The sequence below is a fragment of the Leptonychotes weddellii genome, chromosome 13 (genome assembly GCF_054177405.1).
Source record: "Leptonychotes weddellii isolate Sample4059 chromosome 13, ASM5417740v2, whole genome shotgun sequence".
NCBI lineage: Eukaryota > Metazoa > Chordata > Mammalia > Carnivora > Phocidae > Leptonychotes > Leptonychotes weddellii.
Genome location: NC_138381.1, coordinates 16,317,908 through 16,339,331, shown reverse-complemented (window position 1 = coordinate 16,339,331; position 21,424 = coordinate 16,317,908). Strand labels below are relative to the sequence as shown.

The 21,424-nt window shown below is 42.1% G+C and overlaps 1 protein-coding gene across 1 annotated transcript in view; it reads left to right on the top strand.

Annotated features, from left to right (window-relative positions):
• The window catches only part of ONECUT2 (one cut homeobox 2), a 57,455-nt gene extending 40,491 nt beyond the window's left edge, over positions 1–16,964 (top strand). Inside the window, exon 2 of the mRNA XM_006736931.3 lies at positions 1,513–16,964. Coding sequence (XP_006736994.3) covers positions 1,513–1,799 — 287 coding nt within the window. The 3' untranslated portion in view covers positions 1,800–16,964. The remainder of the gene's footprint in view (positions 1–1,512) is intronic.
• Positions 16,965–21,424: the final 4,460 nt, after the last annotated feature.

The window sequence follows — 21,424 nt, the reverse complement described above, 5'->3', positions numbered from 1 at the left end:
TTAAAAAGGAAGAAGGAAAAGATCAGGGAGAAAACGTTTAGCAAAGCAAAGTGTCCTCACTTTTTCTGTATTTCAGGAGTGACTCCTTTATGGCAGAGAGCACCCACCAGGGAGGACAGCCAGTTAGGTGGGGGGCAGTTCGGCGTCCACAAGATCTTCTCTCTGCATGCTGGTCCTCAGGTTAAACTGTAAGACCCATCAGTTGGAAGGCTATCTCCCCCCGCCCCAATACTCCAACGGTAACAGCTCCCCTGCACAAGATGCTCCCTGCAGAAGGTCACGCCCTGACCCACGGCTCAGACGGGAAACTGGCAAACCGGGGCTTTGAGAAGTGTGGGAAGACATCCAGGCAGCACCCAAACTGCTCACTCAGGGGGAGTGTCAGTCCAGTACAAAGGAATGTCCAACCTGGGCCCAGAACGTCCAGTAGGGTTTGATTCGGGAAGGAGCGTCTCTGCTCCCTCCTTGCCTTTCCCGTGTTAGCTCTGTCGATGCTGCACGACGCCCCTGGGGGAGCTGGGCTTCCTTTCCAGTGACTTGAACAGGGGTTCTCATGTTTCCATTCCTGATTTGTATGCCCCATGTTATTTCACCCTTACGAGTCTCTTTTCTGAGACCCAAATCGGTCTGTGAAGTGTACAGACCCCCAGAAATAGTCCAGGCATCACGCGACCTCGGCATCCCAAGTATTCCATTATGTCCACGGCTCCCAAACGGGCCAGTTGGGAATATGACACAGACCTGCTCCCTGCCTTCTGGGAACTTGCAGGGTAAGGCAGAGGTAGTGGTGCATAAATTAAAGTTCCCCCTAGTTCGGGCTGCTCCTGCCACCCCCAGCCCTCGTCCTCTTGTACTGGCTTCAGACTACCCAAGCTGGAGTGGGCTCAACCAGCTTCTTCCGGCCTTTCCCTCCTTGTTTTGGTTTTGTTCTGTTTTTTCCTTAATTCTTCAAAAGTCTGGAAGAAGGGGACTTGGGTTGGGATGATACCATCATTCTGTCACTTCTAATTTCATTCTGTTAACAATTTTTTGAATCACATGGGTAGAAGCTTTGATTTTGGAAAAAAATGATGCACTTTTAAGTTTTGACTCCACAATGTCATTTCAGCTCGGCTGTAAACACTTCTAGAAGCTGAGTATGAAAGAGGAACTGCCTGCCCAGGCTCCCGCTGGGAACCCAGAGTCATCTCTCCCTTCCTGGTGCCTGATTTCAGAGATGAAGAATTTTCAGGGGGTGCTGGGAGGCGGGGGGCTGCGACTGGTTTAAAACCAAACGGTGCAGAGTCGCCCGGCCTTTCTCACCCTTCCTCCCTTCTCCACTCACTGGCGCCTTCCATCACCTGGAGCCGAACTGGGAAGGCTGGTTATTGACAGCTGAGCAATTCGCACAATAAAGTTTAACGGTTTACATCCCCTTGTATGACTCTGTCAATGTTTTCCATGGCTCACCTTCTCGGGGGGGCTGCTTCTCACACTCGTACTGACTCGCTCCTTCTTCTCTTTCCCTTCAAGCATGCAAACGCAAAGAGCAAGAACCAAACAAAGACAGGAACAATTCCCAGAAGAAATCCCGCCTGGTGTTCACCGACCTCCAACGCCGAACCCTCTTTGCCATCTTCAAGGAGAACAAACGGCCGTCCAAAGAGATGCAGATCACCATTTCCCAGCAGCTGGGCCTGGAGCTTACGACTGTCAGCAACTTCTTCATGAATGCCCGGCGCCGCAGCCTAGAGAAGTGGCAGGATGATCTGAGCACAGCGGGCTCCTCGTCCACCTCCAGCACTTGTACCAAAGCGTGATGGAAGGACTCTCGGTTGGGCACGGGTCACCTCCAGATGAGGACAACCGACACAAAAGAAAACACAAAGGAAAAAGACACCGGATTCTTAGCTGGGGCCCTTCACTGGTGATTTGAAAGCACAATTCTCTTGAAAAGAAACTTCTATTCTAGCTGTAATCATAGGCCAGGTGTTCTTGTTTTGTTTTGTTTTTAATGGCTATGGAGTCCAAGTGCAAGCTGAAAATTAATCTTTTTGAACCGGACCTCGTCCTCTGAGCATGCTAAGCATCCCAGAAATCCAAATGAGGGGCCTTCCTGGAGCGAGTTGATTTCAGTGTGGTGTCAGCCAAGCTTGGGATCCCTTCAGATGTCAACAGTCCCACTTTGGGCCCTGTCGCAGTCAGAGTTCCCACGTGTCATGGTGGGAATTTGCCTGTGTAAGGATTCTGAGTTTGGGCTCCCAAGATGCTACCATGAGAGATTCTTCTAGCAACAAGAATGACCTCATCCAAGTGCTTAGCCTCATCATACCACAGTACACCAAAGCTCACAGCCATAACATAAAAACATCAGAATGGTAATTACTGAGCACAACTTTTAAACACAGAAGTTAAAAAAAAAAATCCAAGAACCTGTTTTTCCAACTCAGGCATCGTTTCATTGAATGGTTTAGAAAGCTTTAAGTTGATCCAGTTTACAATTTTCTTTTCCTTACCTCCTGGAAATCTCACGTGGTCTTGGATCCATCAAAAAAAAAAAAAAATCAGTTCTCTTGAGCTCAATGTATCAAGCACAACGTAGATAAACAGAGAAGTAAGGAAGGTTCTGGATTCACCACATCTGGATTTTCAAGACGCTGATTGTGAAGTCATTAGGGAATCGTTGGGAATATGGCTTCAAGCACATTTTGCAGTTTGCTACAAATTCTGTTTGTACATAATGCAGACGCACACTCAGGAGGCCAATTTAACTGTTACGGTACATGGAGCAAATGCAGCATTTTAAAAGATCTAGATTTTTTTTAGATCATTGATGTATCCTTCTCGGTTATTAGTCACCTGGTTCCTCCTATTGTGCATTGTAACTACCACATGATTCATTCTCATTCTTTCGGATTTCAGTTGTTTCTTCATCCATCCCATTGGTAGGGACGTTTTTCAGTGTTTTCTAGCATGAAAAAAAAAAAGAAGTAATTCAAACCACCATACATGTTACTCATGAGGGTCATCTAGTCCCAATCTCTTCCATTGTCGAATCATCCTTGCAAAACAGCTGAGTAAATCTGGAGAAAACACAGCACACCAAAGAAGCAGAATACTGCAAACCAAAGACATTTATTACTTGCCATTTTCTAGCCTAAAAATACTGTGATTACTTTTAGAAATCAGAAAACCTCTGCAACTCCGAATGGCATTCAGCTCTTGCATCTGGCTCACCATCGGGCTGAGCGGACCGGCTAGCCAAGCCACCCAGGGAGTGGCTTTGCCACACCAGCTCTGGGTCCTGGCTGTCACCTTCCCACAGCACGCAGAAGAGCGCCCACAGAACTCTGGGAGGTTGCGAAGGTCACGATGTGCATATTTACCAGTGAATGGCCCCAGGTGAGCCCCATGGGGGTGTTCGAAGCAAGCCAAACGCTGCAATGATTCTTTACAGACACTTGAGACTGAATTTTTTATGAATTACTTAATCGAAACCAAAGAAACTTTTTCTGCACCTACTTCTGCAACAAACAAAACTGTTCCATTAAAATGAATAAATAAATAAATACGTAAATCAGTGAAAATCACCACCAACAAGAAGGAAGCACGCCAGAAAAAAAACAAAAACAAAACAAAAAAGCGAGACACACTGTGTTTAAACAGACCTCTTGGGACATTTTTTGGAAGCAGATTTTAAAGAAAGGGTTGAGGCAGGAATAGATAGAAGGAAAAGCCTCGGCGGCTCCTGCCTCATTTGACAACTCACGCGGTAATCTTAAAGTTGAAGATTGTCTTTAATTTGTGCCTATGCAGTTTTTCAAAAGAACACGGAACAGAGCAACAGAAACCTCAACAGCTACAATACCAAAGATGAGGATTTCTCACATCTTTTGTTCAGTTCATTATCTCCTCTTGTCTGGCTAAAATACTAATAGCGTCATTGATCTGTGTAAAGGTAATCAATTTTGTTTCTGAGCAACAAAAGGCAAGGGTCATTGATTTGATTTTATTGTTTCCCTCTAATTTTGTTTTACGGCTTTCTGCCCCAACATGGACTCTCTCAAAAGGTTCCATGGACTCCAAGTTTAAGATGTTGGGATACTGAAGTATTATTCTCTCTACTCCTCAGAGTACGGGGAATAATGTCACTTGAATGTTCTTTGCTTATCCCGTAGACTTGGTTCCTTCTATGTTCAGAGTCTCAGCATCAGGGGAGGGAAGGGGAGTGAGGGTCAGGGTTAGCGGTCTTGGTGACACAGCGTCTCCTGAACCACAGAACCAAAGAGTTTATAGAGGAATCAACAGCCTCATTTTCATGTGATTGCTACATCCTAACGGCTTCATTTGGGGGTGGGGGGAAACATGTGAAAATAATTGCCAGTTTCTACTTTTCTATTAGCTTTTTAAAAATCAGCTGTAAAGTTGCATTTCTAAAGAAAGAGATATATATATAATATATGAATACATATATAGATTCAACTTGACATTGGTGATAACCCCAAATTCTTGCTGTCCAAATCCATGTCTTGTTTTGGTCAAGTGCTTCATCTATTAGGCCTTCAGTTCCGAATCTCGCTCATTTCTCATGCCATCCCAGAGTCCGTTTTCCACTGTGGATGATTTAGAGTACTCAGATTTCTGTGAAAATTCCCGGGAAAGGTTGAAAGTCAAATTCAAGCATTTCAACATTTAACCTGTTGATAAATGGATTCGTGGTGCAAATGAGTTTTATATGTATTTGGGGTCATCTCTAGTCTAATGCCTCAACCACCGTCAAGGTGGCAAGTGAGGTCTGTGCATGAGACCTGGCCCACCAGTGGGGAGCTTGTCTTCTGTAACTGTTGGGAAGGCTCAGCGGTCCAGTCCCTCTAGCTGTGGCAATGAGGCCAGCCCAGAAATCTGCCCTCCAGGAGCTACCCTGTCCCATCAGGGTGTTGCCGATCCCCTCAGGGAGCAGATCCACCAAAGGGACTTCTCACAGGGGAAGTCCAGCTCCTGTCGCAATGGGCTGATCAGGTATCCCCCGGAAGGCTAATTCCCGAGGTATATAAGCCTGTGTGCAGCCACACTGGAGCTGGAACGAGGCAGCGGTACCGACTGGGGGCTTGTCTCCCTCCTGGAGGGAAAACACAAAGCAGCATTTGGGGAGAATCCCAGCGTCCTGCCCCCGAGAGCCCCGTCGTCCATGGTGCCACCTCCTGGCTCCCACCATGGGGGTCTCCCTTTGCAGGGCCAGCACCCACAGAGCTGTGAAGGAATGGACTCTCCGTGGCTTTGGCATTTCATCCTACCTCGGGATGTCCCAGGACTTTGCCCTGTATCCTTTTGTGTCTTGCTCATACCCCTTGTCTCCTTTGTCAAACGACTGAGAAAAGAGCATACTTCAGCCGGGGAATGCTCCCTATGGGTTGATGCAAAGGAACTTCAGCCCGGCTATTTCTACATGAGATCCTTGTGACTTGCGGCCAGCGTTCTGGAGATTGGATTGAGGGAGCAAGCCTGCTTGGTTTGGTTAGTGATCCTTCGGCACGCTAATCTCACCATTTGGGTTCGGGCACCCTCTGAAGATGTCAAAACCAAAAGAGGCTGCCTTTGTGGCCTGAGATTTCAATACCGATAAAACCTGTTTTAGCCACATCCACCCCCTCGGTGGTCCCGGTGACCCGAGGAGGACGTCCTAATGTAAAAAAGGCAAGAACTTCCCTCCAAGGACTTTTGTTAAATGTCTCTTACTGGATAATGTCATACCAGAGAGAGGTGCTTGCTTTTAGAAAATTATTTACATACATATATGAACACATATGAATACATACATGTGTGTATTCATGTTATTATCAAAATTGTAAGCCCTACAGAATTTCAATTTGTGAAAAATCTGAAAGAAAAAAAAAAAAAACAACCCTGAATGAAATTGAAAGGTAATGAAATTTGACCCAGTGGGTTTCCTCAAGCATTTTTAAAATTTACTTAAGTTAATAATTTCAGAGAAAATAACCATTTGGACTTGGTTATACTTGAGGATCTGTTTCTTCAATCCAAGAAAAATTCCAGACACGTCTCAGCCATTAGCAACAAAGGGGATAGCGTGAAGGGACAGTTCTGAACCAAAATTCACATTCTTGAGGCAACAGAAATCTAAAGGCTATTGAGTGGAAAAATAACTTTTCTCTATTCCTGTAGGGAAATAGGCTTGCTTTACTTTTGTTTTCAATGTGATTTTGGTACTGGGGATATAATTCTTTCATTCCGGGAAGATTTTTAAAAGAGCCGGTCTATTTCATTTTTAAAGGAAAACAGCAACAACAAAGAACTCAACCCTGATATGCAAAGGCTTTTCCAAAATGTAAAATGGTAGGTTATACCACTTAAAGGTACTGGAGAGAAAAAGGAATGAAGGACTCAGCATGACGCTTTCTCTGGAGAGATCAGAGCATCACCTCTGCATCTTTTCCCACAGGCTCTTGGCAATTGTGGGCTTAGGAAATTTAAGCTAATTTTCATTTCTAGCTAAAATGAAATCAGAATTCGGAAGGTAAATCTGACACACACATACATATATATACATATATATGTGCATTTTTGTAATTCAAACAATGTATTTGAAAGCTAAATATAAATACCTTTTAGATGATCAGTCATTTCATCTTACCTGTGCTGGGAACACATCTTTTTTTTTTTTTTTAAAGATTTTATTTATTTATTTGAGAGAGAGAGAGAATGAGAGAGCACATGAGAGGGGGGAGGGTCAGAGGGAGAAGCAGACTCCCCGCCGAGCAGGGAGCCTGATGCAGGACTCGATCCCGGGACTCCAGGATCATGACCTGAGCCGAAGGCAGTCGCTTAACCAACTGAGCCACCCAGGCGCCCGGGAACACATCTTTTAATGCCAGTAAATTAAAGTTGAACAAATTAAAAAAAAAAAATCACCACCACCTGGTACAGGCAGGGACACTTTCCCGCTTTTGAAAATGCTTGTAGAATTACTGAAGTGTCTGATTACCATTACCAAAGTGTCCTGACAATATACCTTTATGGTGAACTCAGATTTTCTGCAGGTCGTATAGTAGGAATTTTTAAAAATATAAAAAGAACAGCCTGAGTCCCAGTGTTGTTGACGAAGAATGAACTATATTAAAAAGCTGAGAAAAAGAGGCGATACATGTAGTTAAGGTTGACCCCAAAGCCCAAACACAAGTCCTATGGAAATAACTGTCATTATTCTTAACAGATCAGAGGTGATTTTTTTGTTGTTGTTGCTGCTGATGCTGGGTGATTCGGACTTGTTAGCCTAACCAGGAGGAGTGAGTAGGAAATGAGAGAGAAGGAAGGGATAGAGCTGGTGCGTCTATAACTTTCGAATATTCACATGCAAGACTGGATAGCTTAATAATTTTGTACATTTAGCTAAGACCAAGTCACCTCTAAAACAACAGGAGATTCTAGTTTTCAAATAAGGCCCCAAAATCCTTACTAAAGGAAGAAGGGTTGGTTCGTTGTATAAGTCTCATAAATTAATGACATTGGCTTTATGGCTGTCCCCAATGGCCATTTCTGTCCATGATTTGTTTCTTCCCGAGGGGACGGGGGGGGGGGGGAGGGTTTGTTTTAGAAAGTCTCAGAATGTGTTATAAAATACCAAAATAATTATTAAAATAATATAAGGCCTTACGTATATAGGTAGACACAAAGCCTATAATTGAGGCCAATGGGCTATTTTGCATGACTCCCACATTGTTCTCCGATACAAAAAGGACTCTGACAGTCTGAGACAGGTTAAAGCTAGAGCCCAAGCTGTCCTTACAGGTTTTTGAGTCTGGTTGACTAGAGTCAACCAGCTAAGACCTTTTTAGTGGAGAAAATGTGTATAGGAAAAGAACACATCGCTACAGGTCTGTTCATTCCATGGAAGCCTTCCACTCTGCTCCATCTCCAGCAGCAGACATTTCACAGAGCATACACCTTGGTAGATAAGTTTGCCGAAAGCTTATACAGTCCGTCAGTGTGGATGTATATGGATTTAGAGGCATCTCTCGACATGTATCATCATAGTTGTCCTTACAGCAACACACATTACTTACGGGCGTCCAGACTGTGCACAGACATTGTGCACAGACATTTCCATACCTATATACTGTCATCTGTTACAATAAATGAGTTCAAGTGATCACTTAACATGTATGTGAGACTTCTACAATGTACATTGCTTTCTTTATTGTAACACTGAAAATTAAGTGCAGGAAAGAAAAGTATCCCAGCATCTTCATGGTGTACACGTGGAATTACTTTCATTTGGGCACATCCAAGATAAACTCAACTTTCAAGAAACCTTGGCTCTTGTTTAATCATCTGTGTAAGAATGACACATATGCTTGATGACTTCGGTTGAATAGCTTTATTCTGGATCTCTCATAACTACAGCTAAATCCAAAGACCTGGAAAAGGACAAGAAAGAAAAAAGAAAAAAAAACAAAAAACAAAAAGAAAAAAATAGCGAAGTGCAAACTCATAGGAGAAAAGTGGGCTCTGGTTTCCAGGGTTGAGACAATGGGATGTGGTGTTGTGGGGGCTGCACCAGCTAGAGGGGGAAACGGGGATTTTTTTTCTTTGTGCTTGTCACATCGAAATGGTCTTTATGAATGTGAGGAGGTTTTAGAGGTTATGATTTCCTGCTTTATTTTCATTTAGACTATCGAAAGTGGCTATACATTTTGCCCATCAAAAAAAAAAAAAAATGAAGACCATCAAAAAGAAACATTTTTTTCCCCTTGTCTCTTTGGGTTATGACCCAACAGGCTATGTACCATTAATGTAATTAATTTATTTAAATTAGTTTCTAGCACACAAATGTATAGGATTTTGGTAGTTTGTCATCTTAGGTTGATTTTACTCCTCATGCTTATTTATCGAAACATAGACCAATGGTGCATCAGAGATGCAAAATTTCTTTTAGAATTCTCTTGAAAGATGGTTTGCTTTATAAAGCAGTGAAATTCTGTTACAGACAGGGAAGAAGTACAGGTTACCAAAAAAAAAAAAAGAAAGTCAAGGTATTTTTCCTTCTTGAATTAACTTTGAAAATAGTTTAAATAATGATTATTAAATTATTTAATTTAAGTTTGCAGCCCCGCCTGGTACCAGGCAAACGTCACCTTTTAATTATTGGGGCCCTCAGAGCCTTCCTATCGTAACTTATTTATTTAACTTATTCAGCATCTACGAAAGGTGCACTGTATAGTTTATAGTTTTTATTTAAAACAGTAGAGAGCACTGCAGTTGGTTTGCTGTGAGAACAACAGAGCAAAGTCTGTGGACGAGCAAAGACTATTCAGCCCGAACCTGTGTGTTCAGAAAACACATGTCGAGACCCTGCTTCATCAGCCCAGATGTCGGGGCTTCTTTGCAGAAACTGGAAAAAAAATAAAATTTCAAAGATCATAACAGCAAAAAGAGAGGAACCCTTACACTAGCTGCTTCCAAGAATGAACTCTGTGTGTGTGTGTAAAACAACAAAACAAAAAAGGGAAAAAAAAAAAAAGCAGAAAAAAAGGAAAAACTTTCTATTTCTAGTGAGAACCAAAGAAGGCTACCTCACTGACTTTCCATTTGTAATTTTAATCGTGTTGATGACACCAAAGATACCAAAGATTTCTTTCTCTGTGCGGTCTGCATCTTGCTTGTGCTCTTTTATAATTTTAACTGTTCTCTCTGACATATGGTATTTACAACCACAGCTCAGATACCCCACAGAAGTAATTATCTACGTGACGGGGGCTGCTAATGTGGAAAGGGATATTTTCTGTGTTTCTCTCATTTGTTCGCTGTCCCCTGCACACGTTCAGGATGCAAGTTCAGATGCTGCTGTAATGGGACTCCTTAAATTCCAATTCCAAATTGGTGAAGAAGACTGGTTGGAAGTGGCCTTCAGTCTTAGCCATGATCTCTGTCCCTTGGAGCTATCACAGTAAAGATTTCTAATGTACTGAACCATAGAGATTCTAATCAAGGAGTGGAAGCTGGAAGGGACCTTAGAAATCATTTAGTTCAACCCCCAGAGGCCCGGAGGAGTGAAACAGTTATCCAAGTCAAACAACTGTTTAGAGGCAAAGCCCAGACAAGCCCCAGTGCTGTACCCGTTGCTCGGAGCTACCTCTGCATGAGATGGGCCACATGCTGGCAGAGGGGAAGTTGGCCATCCTTTAGCAGTGAGTGGGGCCTGGGGCTTATCACTTAACATTTTCACTCCGTAGAAGTAGCCACGGGCATTTCCAAGTCTGTCTGGTTAGAAGCTCAACGTATAGTCACATAGGATCAGTTGCTTGGAAAGGTGGCCAGTCGTGAAATATTCAAGCCCATATAGAGGGGTTTTTACCCTGGAAGTATGCATCGATCCGTGTGATCACCGTTGAATCTCTGCATTACAGTGTTGCATATATAAACATTTAATTCAGTGAGAAGAGAAAGTTCCTTCTTGGTCTGTTGAGTTTCATTATTACGAATATTTTTAGGTCATATTAATCAGAGAAAGGGAGTTTGATCTCTGCACATGGGACAGTGATGCTGTTCAGCTTTTGTCCTGTTCCTCTTGACTTGTGGGTGTTGATACTTTGTTTCTACGCCAGCTCTATATTTATGAGAAGTTTAAGCCTTACATCCTTGGGTCCTTAAGGATTATTCATTGTAAATGAAAGATGACCCTAGAATTGCAGAGAAATGGATGGGCCACTTTAAGAAATGATTACTTAAAGTTGCTTCTCTCTTCCCTTCTTACTCATAAAATTAATTGGTCTTCTGTAAGTTTCTTTTGATTCCATTAAATGATTAAATCACTATTAAGATCCATTCATCAGAGTGATTTGTATGTTAGCCAGTGAATCATTCTCAGCTTTTGACCAGATGGGTTTTAGACGAATGCAAAGACCCACCTCCAGTCTGTATTTACTGAGCACTAGTATTTTTCACTTCACATACTATAGTCATCTTTGAGCTTTTTAAGAGACCATTAGAAAAAGAAGCTAAGAAGGGAAAAGACCAATCAACGCACCATCCCATGCATCAAAAGACGAGCTAGTAGAGGAATTTAGAAGCCAGATCGACAGCCTAGGAGACACGTACACCTTTCTGCAGTTTCCAATACAGACATAGGTGGAAGTTCTGTCTTGTCCAGACAAGCTCCAAGCTCCATTCCCCCCGCCCCCCAGACAAGGCAAACTTGTAAGGCCTTCCTTCCAAACAGCGAATGACTTTGGTTTTCTTCCCAAATTCCTATTAAGAATAGAATCTTCAGAATACCTGGGAGACATAAGAAAGAAGATCTGCTAGGTGGGTAACAGAATGCACCCCTAGGAGCAAAACAAACCCCACCTTTCCCCCCCACACCAAGCCTCCACAAGAGGGAACCTAGAGGGAGCGATTACAGCCTGAACACAGAAAACATCCCCGATTGGCAGACCCCTCCTCAGCAACCCCCCTCAGCCTCATGCTTCACTTGCAAAGTGTGACATAACCACGGGACGAGTGCCTTGCTTGAACCAAAGCAACGATTTAGCCAGTCTGGACCTCTGTGCTTTTTTTAATCCTTCCTGTGAATACCTCAGCTTCAACTGGGCCTCCATACCGTAAATTGGTGGGCTTACTGTACTGTGGTGCTTTGCAATGCAGCCCTGCAAAGAACAAGATTTGTACTAATACCAAAGGTTCTTTCTCTCTGTCTCCTCCTTCTGCTTCCCCTGTTCTTGTCCCTTTTCTAGTTTTTCACGGTTCCAAAGCTTTAATACGAACCTGGGCATGTTGGCAATGCAGACCGCGCAAATCCTTACCGAATTTTCTCAGATATACCTCATAGATAATAGTGTTTAGAGTAATGTTATTATAGCGTATGTAATAAATTATTCACTGTTTCTTTTGGTAACTGTGATTTAAAAAAAGAAAAAAGAAAAAAAAGCTTTATACGTTTTAGGTTGTGCTTTTGTAATAGACAAAAAGGTGCGCTTAAAAAAAAATGTATGTTCTTTTCTTCCCCCCTGCCCTTTGGATTTTATTTATTCTGGATTGGGGAAAGTTGCAGAATGAGCCCAAAGTTTACAGTTTCATATTTTGCTGAAGAAACAATCTGTGTTCATTTGCTCTGTTGAAAAAAAAATTTATTTTCTACATTTGTGCTACTTGGTCTGAACAATTAATTGTTCTGTGTTAACAGTGTAGTATTATAATTAGCAACTGCCAATCAGTGCTATAATTTTATGCATGAGGCTAAAACTTTAGCAGTGTGATGCATTGTGGTCTTAATAGCAACATTTTTCATTTTGAACTAGATCTTCCCCTTTGGTTCAATGGACTTTATTTATGCATGGGTGCCGAGCGTTTGTTAGCCGTTGTGGTACAGTCGTGTATAAACTGTGAAAATGTACACAGTTCAGCCTCAGACATTGGTAATATTGGTTTTATTGGGAGATGTCTCACCTCAAAAAATACCTTTACGTCTGTTGGGATTTCAAAATGAGTCCAATTGAATCGAGTTCAAATTTGAAGAGAAAGGTCATTCTAAGTTTGAGTTACCAACGTGCATTCCACAAATTGGGATCCTCAGAGCCCAGCAGTATCGCTGTATTCGAGAGGGGTTTGGAAACAAGCATGGAAGAAAACCACTCAACTCTGCATTTTTAATTTCCTCGAAAAGGAGTCACTTCGGCTTTATGTTCATGATCTCAGACCTAACTGGCCATGTATATGAAGATGTGAAACCATCCGGCCCTAGCTTCTCCGAGACCTCTGCTTGGGACTGGCCACCTTGTGCTTAGTTTCTTCTGGTATTTGGTGGACAGGTCAATTCTCAAATAGCAACTCAAATGGCGCCAATATCAGTAATTATTCTGGGCTTTTTTGTCCCTTCTCCTGGATAACCCCACCAACTGTTCCAGTGATTTAGGCAAAAATCGATGGCCATTCCCCAAAACATCCCCTGTGCAGTCCCCTCATGCTCTTGAAAATCAGAGGTGACCCCGTTTCCCGCCCAACAAGATTTCGCCTATCCTAAAGGGAGCATAAGAAGTTTTGAACTCCAGGTTTGGAAAACCAACTTGGTTTAAACTTCCCAATTATCTGAGGCCTCTCTATCTCAAAAAGTATTTTACAGTTGCAGCGGATTGGGCAAATTTGTTCTTTCTTACATTTGGGGTCTGAAACTCATTCTTAAGTTTCATACCGATTTCCCACATCAATGTGCTTGACTTAAAGCCAAACCAACTGCCCAGCACCCCTTCTTCTGCACAGGAGAGTGCAGTTTGGAAAACAGTGGTGGGAAAGCAGCAGTCTGCTCTGCAAAATATCAGAAACCTCTGACAGTATAGTATTCATAGTACGGTCAATGAGAATTTTGGGGAATGCGCTTTCATTAATAATAGAAACAAGTTTTTTTTAATTTGGCCTTATAAAGTAGGTTGTGATCATGAAAGCTATGTAATATATAGTATTTTTAATTTTTTCCCCTGATTAATTTGCCAAAGATGGGAATGGATACCAGAATTTTAAGTTGGCTTTTGTAAGACAGTTAATGATTGTAATAGTGTTCGATCTTCCAGAAAGCTTTATATGTTCTTCCGCAATAAACCAAACAGATAATTTGTTTCGGTGAAGTTCTCCTCATATTCGCAAACCCACAAACTATTCCTCCTGATGCAGATACTGTAATACCTACAAAGTTCAAATGCATTTTCGATCCAAAGTAAACAGAGGAGTGTCTGAGACATGAGCATGCCCAGCTCTTTTTATTACAAGCAACGCATGGGTCTGGCTCACTAGGATTTGCCAAGAAGACTTGTCTTATGAAACTCAAGGTATATTTTGTTATGCCATTTTATGTCCTTTTTTTTAAAAAAAAAAAAAAACTTTTGTGGAAAGTGCTATGTTGAATCAAGTGTAAGCTGAGTTTTCCAGACAACTGAAGTAGCTACATCGTGAATGTTATTTTGTTATTAAAGGGTTTTTACTCAATGCTTTGTGCCAGTGGATGTCCTTTCCTTGGAGACACCAAGAACTATGGAATTCCCTCAGCTTGGCCTGGATTTCGCTTCTGCTGTCATGGGGGAACACGGGCCTAGCCTGGGAAATTAAGGTCATGGGCCAGAAGGTAGATTTGGGCACTAGGAAGAGATCTCCCTGAGCGTCACTTTAAAGAGAGCTGGGCCCAAGCTTGCTAACCTCTCTTTCTCTCTCTCACTCTCTCACTGTCTCTCTCGACCCCAGCACTTCTCTGAGATCCCTTGGCCTTGAGCACATGCCAGCAGAAAGCAGACCCCAATTTGTACAGGAAAGGCAAGGAAGAAAAAATAGTAATTCCAAATCTTCGGTGGCCCACCAGGCACTCATCTCTCCCCAGGCTGGGCTCTTCCAGCCAAGACCATGGGTGGACCATCTGGTTGGCTTTACCATCTTGACTCTGGCAAAGCATCCAGGTCCCCACAATCCAGTGGGGCTCTTTCAAACCAGAATCCCCCTTACCACTCTGCCCCTTCATCCTGGTTTAGCTATTTCATCTATAACTTTTATAGACGATTATTTAGAAAAGAAAGAAAAGTATGAGTAGGTTTTTCTGTCGTCTTGTTTCTAATCTGTATTTTAGCTATTCCCAGTTCTTTGATCGGGAAGGATACCAGAGGGAAAAGGAGCCCCACTGCCTCTCTGAGCCTTGCTCTTCTCTGAGGGAGGGGGCCATGCACATCGCTCATGCTATTGATCTTTCATGTTGGACAGGCTGAACCACAGCTGTTAGTTAACCAAGAACAGGGCCTAGTGATGCCTGTTTTGTCTCTTCTTGAAAGTCCTACTGAAAAAAAGAACTTGGGGTTTCCCCCACTTTCCTTGCTTTGACTCAATTTGGCATTTAGCCTAAGAGTCAGTTTGTTCTCTAGGAAAGTTTTTTCAGATTATGACTACCTAGGAAGGAGGTGAAGTGACTTTCAGATTATGACTACCTAGGAAGAAAGTGAAGGTTTTTTCGGATTATGACTAGCTAGGAAGAAAGTTTTTTCAGATTATGCTACCTAGGAAGAGAGGTGAAGTATTCAAAGACTAGCTATTGGGTCGGTAGTCTTACCATTAACAGATACCTCCTTGAAGGCAGAATATTATTTCCTTCCTTTGCTATGTCATTTTATGTCTAAATGGCGCCAGCAAACTTTTTACCATGCAAGGTTGTAAGACGTCTGCCAAATTGGAATTCCTGAAACAGGAAGACAACTTTCACACTAAAAAAATGATAAAGAACATCTAAGTTTGGCAGGCAGGGACTGAGATGATGTGGGCATAATCTTGGTGCTGGTTTTTCTTTTAATCCATATCTCCAACCACCAGATCTTATTTTTCCCCCCTCAATCCTAGGGCAGTTCAGGCTTATCTCCCCCAGTCTAGGATGCCAAACAATTTCATGGACAAAGATCACTAGAGATTGACCAACATTTCAATTATGTTCTCTTCTCCGTCCGTTGATTTTCCTGGACTGCAGAGAAAAAGCCTGGCCGCTTTTTTCCATCTTTCCTATTCTAACAGTTCTATCCAAATTAACATTTTATTAGTACAGGTACAGTAGATTCTTTCTTGGTCAATGAATTCTTAGTAGAGAAACTATCCTTCCACCAAAGTGAGTGAGAACAAGTTCTAATAGCTTTTCTTTCATGGGTTTTTGTTCTCAGGGTTGAGTGAGTCCTGGCTATTTTCTCACTTTAGGCCCTGACCTCAAATGTGTCAATTTGGGGTATTAAAACACATTTTAATTTCACATGCTGGCCTGTGGGGCTTGAATCCGTTCTTGCAACCTGTTGGTTGCCTTATGGTTTTAAAGGTGACTAAGATGAGGGAAGGGAGGAAGAGGAAAAGAGAGAAGAATTTGCCCCAGCTCTATTTAAAGTTTTAAAATGTAAAGAAGAGACTTATGAAGCCATGGGAAAATGGCTCTAGAGTGGTTAATTATACTCCCCCATACTCGTTCAGAGCCCATGCTCTGGCATGTGGCTTCTAGGTCAGCTATTCCAGAAACCCAGCCCTGTAGTAGAAACCCAACTACCTTTCATAGGTCTCTATCCAGATTCCAAAATGACAAGAGATCAAAGAGTCACATGCACACCTCTTGTTCTATTTCCTTGGTTTTTCAGATATTATCTCCAAGAAGATCACAGAGGAAAGCTTTAAACTTTATTTTTAGTCAATCCCTTTGACATCACCAAGTATATTTAAAATCAGGAAAACACACCCCTAAAATTTGCCACTCCCTTCTGTTTTGAAAAAGAAAACCCACACACTAGTTAATCCACATTCTTATTTTCTTTATACCCCGAGCTGTATTTCCAAAGCATATTATAACACAGATTTCACCCCATCTCAGATATGTTAAGTCAGACTGTGCTGAAAGATGTTCCAGGGATGGTCAACAGGGTATATGTTCAGTGACCGCCCTGAAATCCTGGTGGGGATGAGGATCACACACCATTATCAAGGGGCTGCTCACCCTTGATAAGCTCCCAGTCCTTTGGAAGATTTCTTTGAATGTTAACTGCATTTTCAATTTTGCTCATTTCCCACCCTGATGTTTTGTCCACAACATTGCTTACACTGGATTATTTCTATTTTTATTCCTATCATTAAATGGTAGTGCTGTAAATTCTGCAATTAATGTCAAATAAACTGCTCTCATTCATTGACCATGGCTCAGTTGGCTTCTTTCTCTTTTCATGGAAAGGATTAAGCATCCTTCTCCTATTGCATCCCATTGTAGTTTCATAAAGAACAGTAAAGTTGCTTGGCTTAGTAAGATTGAAACTTCATTACCTCTCACAGGATGCAAGGCACATCTTATAATCAACAATCTGTCAACCATGTTATCAACCACAAAAGATTAGGGATGCCCTGTAAAGACTGCCTTATTCTTAATCCATTAAAACACTAGAGATGACCTATCGCAACCTTGTCCTTGTACAGATTCCATATGAGGTTACATGTGGTGAGTCAAAAAGGGGATCACTTTAGTGTCACCATATGGAAGAATGAAAACAAACAAACACATTTGGAGCCAGGGATCTCATATGGAATTTAGGCCCTGCCATAAGTTATGCAGCATTCAGCAAGTCCCTTAAACTCTCTGGGCTTCAATTTCTCCAACAAGGTTAAGGTTAGGATAGGTTATATCTGAAGTCCTTTACATCTCCTGTTAAAAATTTTTGAAGATATTTATATTTTGCTATAGGTCATATCTTGGCTTATTATCTTTTTAAAGTTAATGAGTTAAAGAGTTCTTTTATTCATTTTAAATTTAAATATCCCCCAAGCTGCAAAGGAGTTCCATTAGGTAAACCTTTGGTCTAAGTGAAAGACCCACCTAAAACCCAGCCCATGAAGCACTAAGTGCCTTTAACTAGGCTAGTGGTTTTCAATTCTGGATATACATTAGAATCACCTAGAAAGCTTTTAAAATATGCTGATACTTAGGTTCATCATAGATCATTGGGATTTGACAGGGGTGGACCCCAAACATTTATGTATCAGTTAGCTTTTGTTATATAACAAACCACTCTAAAACATAGTGACTTAAAAGAAACAGCCATGTTCAAACACACACATACACACACACACAAAGAAACAACCATGTTATGGGTCACAATTCTGTTGGTTGTCAATTTGGACTGGTCTCAACTGGGTGGTTCTTCTGGTCTTGGCTGGCTCATGCATCCACCTGTCAGAGGGACTGGTCTAGGATGGCCTTTGTTTGAACACCTTGTGGCCTGGGAATGGAATTGGTATACTTCCAATGCTGTATCCCACTGACTGAAGAAAACCATAATAGGTCCAGCCCCGATTCCCAGGGAGAAGAATGGAAGGAGACTCTAGCCCTTGATGGGAAGAGGTGCACAATCACATTGCCAAAGGAGGAGTGAAATAATGCAGTCCTTTTTTTGCAATCTACTATAATCTATATGTTTTCAAGTTCTCCTAAAGATTCTAATGTCCAGGCAAATTTGTAAAACGCTACTGTAAAACCTACTATTTCTCCATTTTTTCCCACAACCCCAACCCTAACCTGTGCCAGCTCTTTCAAATACCTTCACTGTATAGCTTGAACTCATTTTATGAAGAAGCTATTGACAACTTCCAAACTTGCAGTGTAGGTATCACCTATAGGCTGACTTTATATAATTGAAAAAAATCTGCCACAGACCGAATGATTTAGACACTCATTTTGTTGGCTGATGAACTCTCAGCCTCAGCTACTGGTGCCTGCTCACCAGGCCATTCATTCCATGTGCACAGCTGGTGGGAAGCACTGGGAAGGCATGGAGTTCTTCCTGCTAGCATACTCCGGAGGGATTCTTGGCTACACCAGCCACATGCAGGCAACATGGGCCTAGCATGACCTTTGGGCCAGTCACGGAGATCTTGAAATAGCACGGCCTTTGGCTCTAAGATAGAATCCCTCTTATCTGCCATTGGTATCTTTCTTCCCCAAATGACTTACCCTTTATTCAGGCTTCTGTACAGAGACGATCATCTTAGAGAATAAACATGCTAGGCCAAGTCTAAAGTAGATGATCACCAAAACCTCTTCCACCTCTGATATCTGCTGCCTTGAATAATCCGTCACTGTTACTCAGAATGTTAAACAATAGCTGAAGTTGGAAAATTTCAAGGCTAAGAGACCTCTGGTCTCACTTTAGCCCTATCAGGATAGCAGAAGTAAAAGAAATTCGTAGTCTAGGTGAACCCTTCGAATGACCCTTTGAATTGGCCTCATCAAGGAAAATACTGTCTCATTTGGGAAGCTTGTTGACATGAGGGCATCTGTCTAGCCTTTGGTTAAAGCCATTTGATGGGATGAGGTATCCTTAAGTCAAAATACCCAAAATTATTAGCCACAGTCCTTACAAATCCCCTCTCTTACTTTTATCTGCTCCTGGACCCTTCCCTCCTTAAATGGGGCTATTTTTAAGAGCGTGGAAGTTCTTATAAAAGGAAAATAAAAAGCAGGAATAAATCCCTGTAAACCCATCACGCACAAGGAAACAGTGGCCAGTCCACAGCTGTTCATGGAGAATAATTATTTCTGGAAGTACTACTAATGGTGGTAGCCAACACTGGAAGCACTCACTCTGCCCTCACCTCCACAACCATCCTCCCTTGCACGGCACAGCAGCCCTGTGCAGTAGGCTGGGGCAGGGTTCGTCGTGGCCTCTTGCAAATAGTAAAATGGGACGTGTAACAATGTAAGGAGTAAGCGGTAAAACCAGCATTCAGACCCAGATGTCAGAGTTAATCTCCTTGTACCTAGTCATTCAGTGTTGCACCACGAGGACCAAGAGATTAGCATGGGGATGCTTTCTCTGGTTGGGGTGATAAATCATATACCATGAAATCACTACTACTATAGAGTCATCTCTGCTAGATTCCAAATAAGTGGCACAGACACTTTAAAAAAATGCCAAGAATTCAGAAGAAATGTGGACCACTCCAAACTGGGTTGGTCAAAAAAAAAGGCTTCGCTCACCTCCTGTAGATTTCTAAGTACTACATTTTATTAACAAGCTCAACTGAGCACAGCTCAAGTATGGCCAAGTAATCTAGATTTGGGGGAAGAGATGACATGCCTCCCCCCACATAACTAACCTCAAATATATAGTATGCTCTTCAGAGGACTAATATTTAGATCTCTGAATCATGCTTCCATTTTTACCTCTAGCTCTGATTTGGGAGGGAAACCAGGGTTTTGAGTCAGAAGACTTGAACTCATGCCCTAGGTCCACCTCTTACCAATATGTGCAAGTCACTTAAATTCTCTGATCTTCAGTTTTCCCATATAAGGGGAATAAGAATATAACAGTGTGTTACTGCCCTGCCTAGTTCACAAGGTTATTGGGAATATCAGGCAATGAAATATATATGGATGTGAGCTATTAAAGATAGCTATCATTTCACAAAAAAATAGAAGTCTGAGGCTCACAGAGGTTAGGTAATTTGTCCTAGGTAACACTAGTGGAGCCAGGATTTGAGCCCAGGATCGTCAGTTTCAAAGCCCACATGAAAGTCCCTACTGAACCATGGATTCCCCAAGTGAAAGGAGAGCCACGCCATGGTCTTGTAGCAATGCATACCATGTCACAAGGCATTAATTAACAATTAGCCCTGCCATCAGAAGTGTAACTAGCAGAAGAATAAACTCACTTGTTCTACCCTGCAAGAATTATTCGTAAAAATTGTCATGAATTGACTAATCCAATTTGGTCATGCACAACATTTAGGTTCTTTCTGGTGGCTTACCATAGCAACCGAAAGGCTTTGACATGGGCAAAATTTACCTACTTCCCCAAAACTCCCTGTCAGATTTTACAGAAAGTGGGTCTAAGACCAAACCTGCCACATACAGTATTAAAATTTAACAAATTCTATTGAGCAAATGAGACACTGTCTGCTGTATAACCTCAACGAAGTCCAAGTTCTCTGTCCTATAGGGACCTACATACCCTAGAGAGACCCAGCAATACTCCAGAGGCAGGCTTCTGTTAGCCCTTGGGCAGCATCAGACAAGAAGCAACTTCCAAAACCAAGGTTGGAACACGGGATCTCTTAGGGATCAGACCTACTGAATATTCCGTAGCTGTGCAGGCTAAAGGTTTCTCTGGATTCTTACACCCTATGCATGCAAGGGAGGGTGTGAGGGGCTCTCCAACCCACTATCTTAAATACCTTTCAGCTTACCTAACACCAAAGTCCATTTGTCACATTTCTCATGATAATTGATAGTCTACTATTTTCACCATTACAACTCACTTTTGCATTCGGTATGCTAATTAGCAGAGCTGGGTGTTGCCTGAGAGGCAGGTGGCTGAAGTACTCGTGTGAGCAGTGGCTGCCCCAGAGTGAGACCCTTCAGAAACAATGTTCACTGACCACCCAAGGCTGCACACCCTTGGTTAAGACAATTTACTGCCCCCAGATGGAAGCACAAACAAACTGACACAAATTACACCAAACTATCTGTGCTAATGTCTGTTAAAATAAGTCACATTCACGGGACGCCTGGGTGGCTCCGTCAGCTGGGCGTCTGACTCTTGATTTCAGCCCAGGTTATGATCTCAGGGTCATGAGATGAGCCCCATGTCGGACTCTGTGCTCAGCACAGAGTCTGCTTGTCCCTCTCCCTCTGCTTCTCCCCACCCCCCCATCTCTCTCTCTCTCCCAAATAAATAAATAAATGCAATCTTAAAAAAAAAAATAAGTCACAGTCATTAGAGTAAAAGTTCATGTTTTATCCACATCCTATGTTAGAAAAGATTGAATAGCATATGTTAATTTCAATATAAATAACAATATTTTACATTGCATTTGTTCTTTTATCCATCTCATTTTTCTCTACAACCTATAGTGCAGGTCTTATTATTCCCATTGAATAATTAAGTACTAAGAG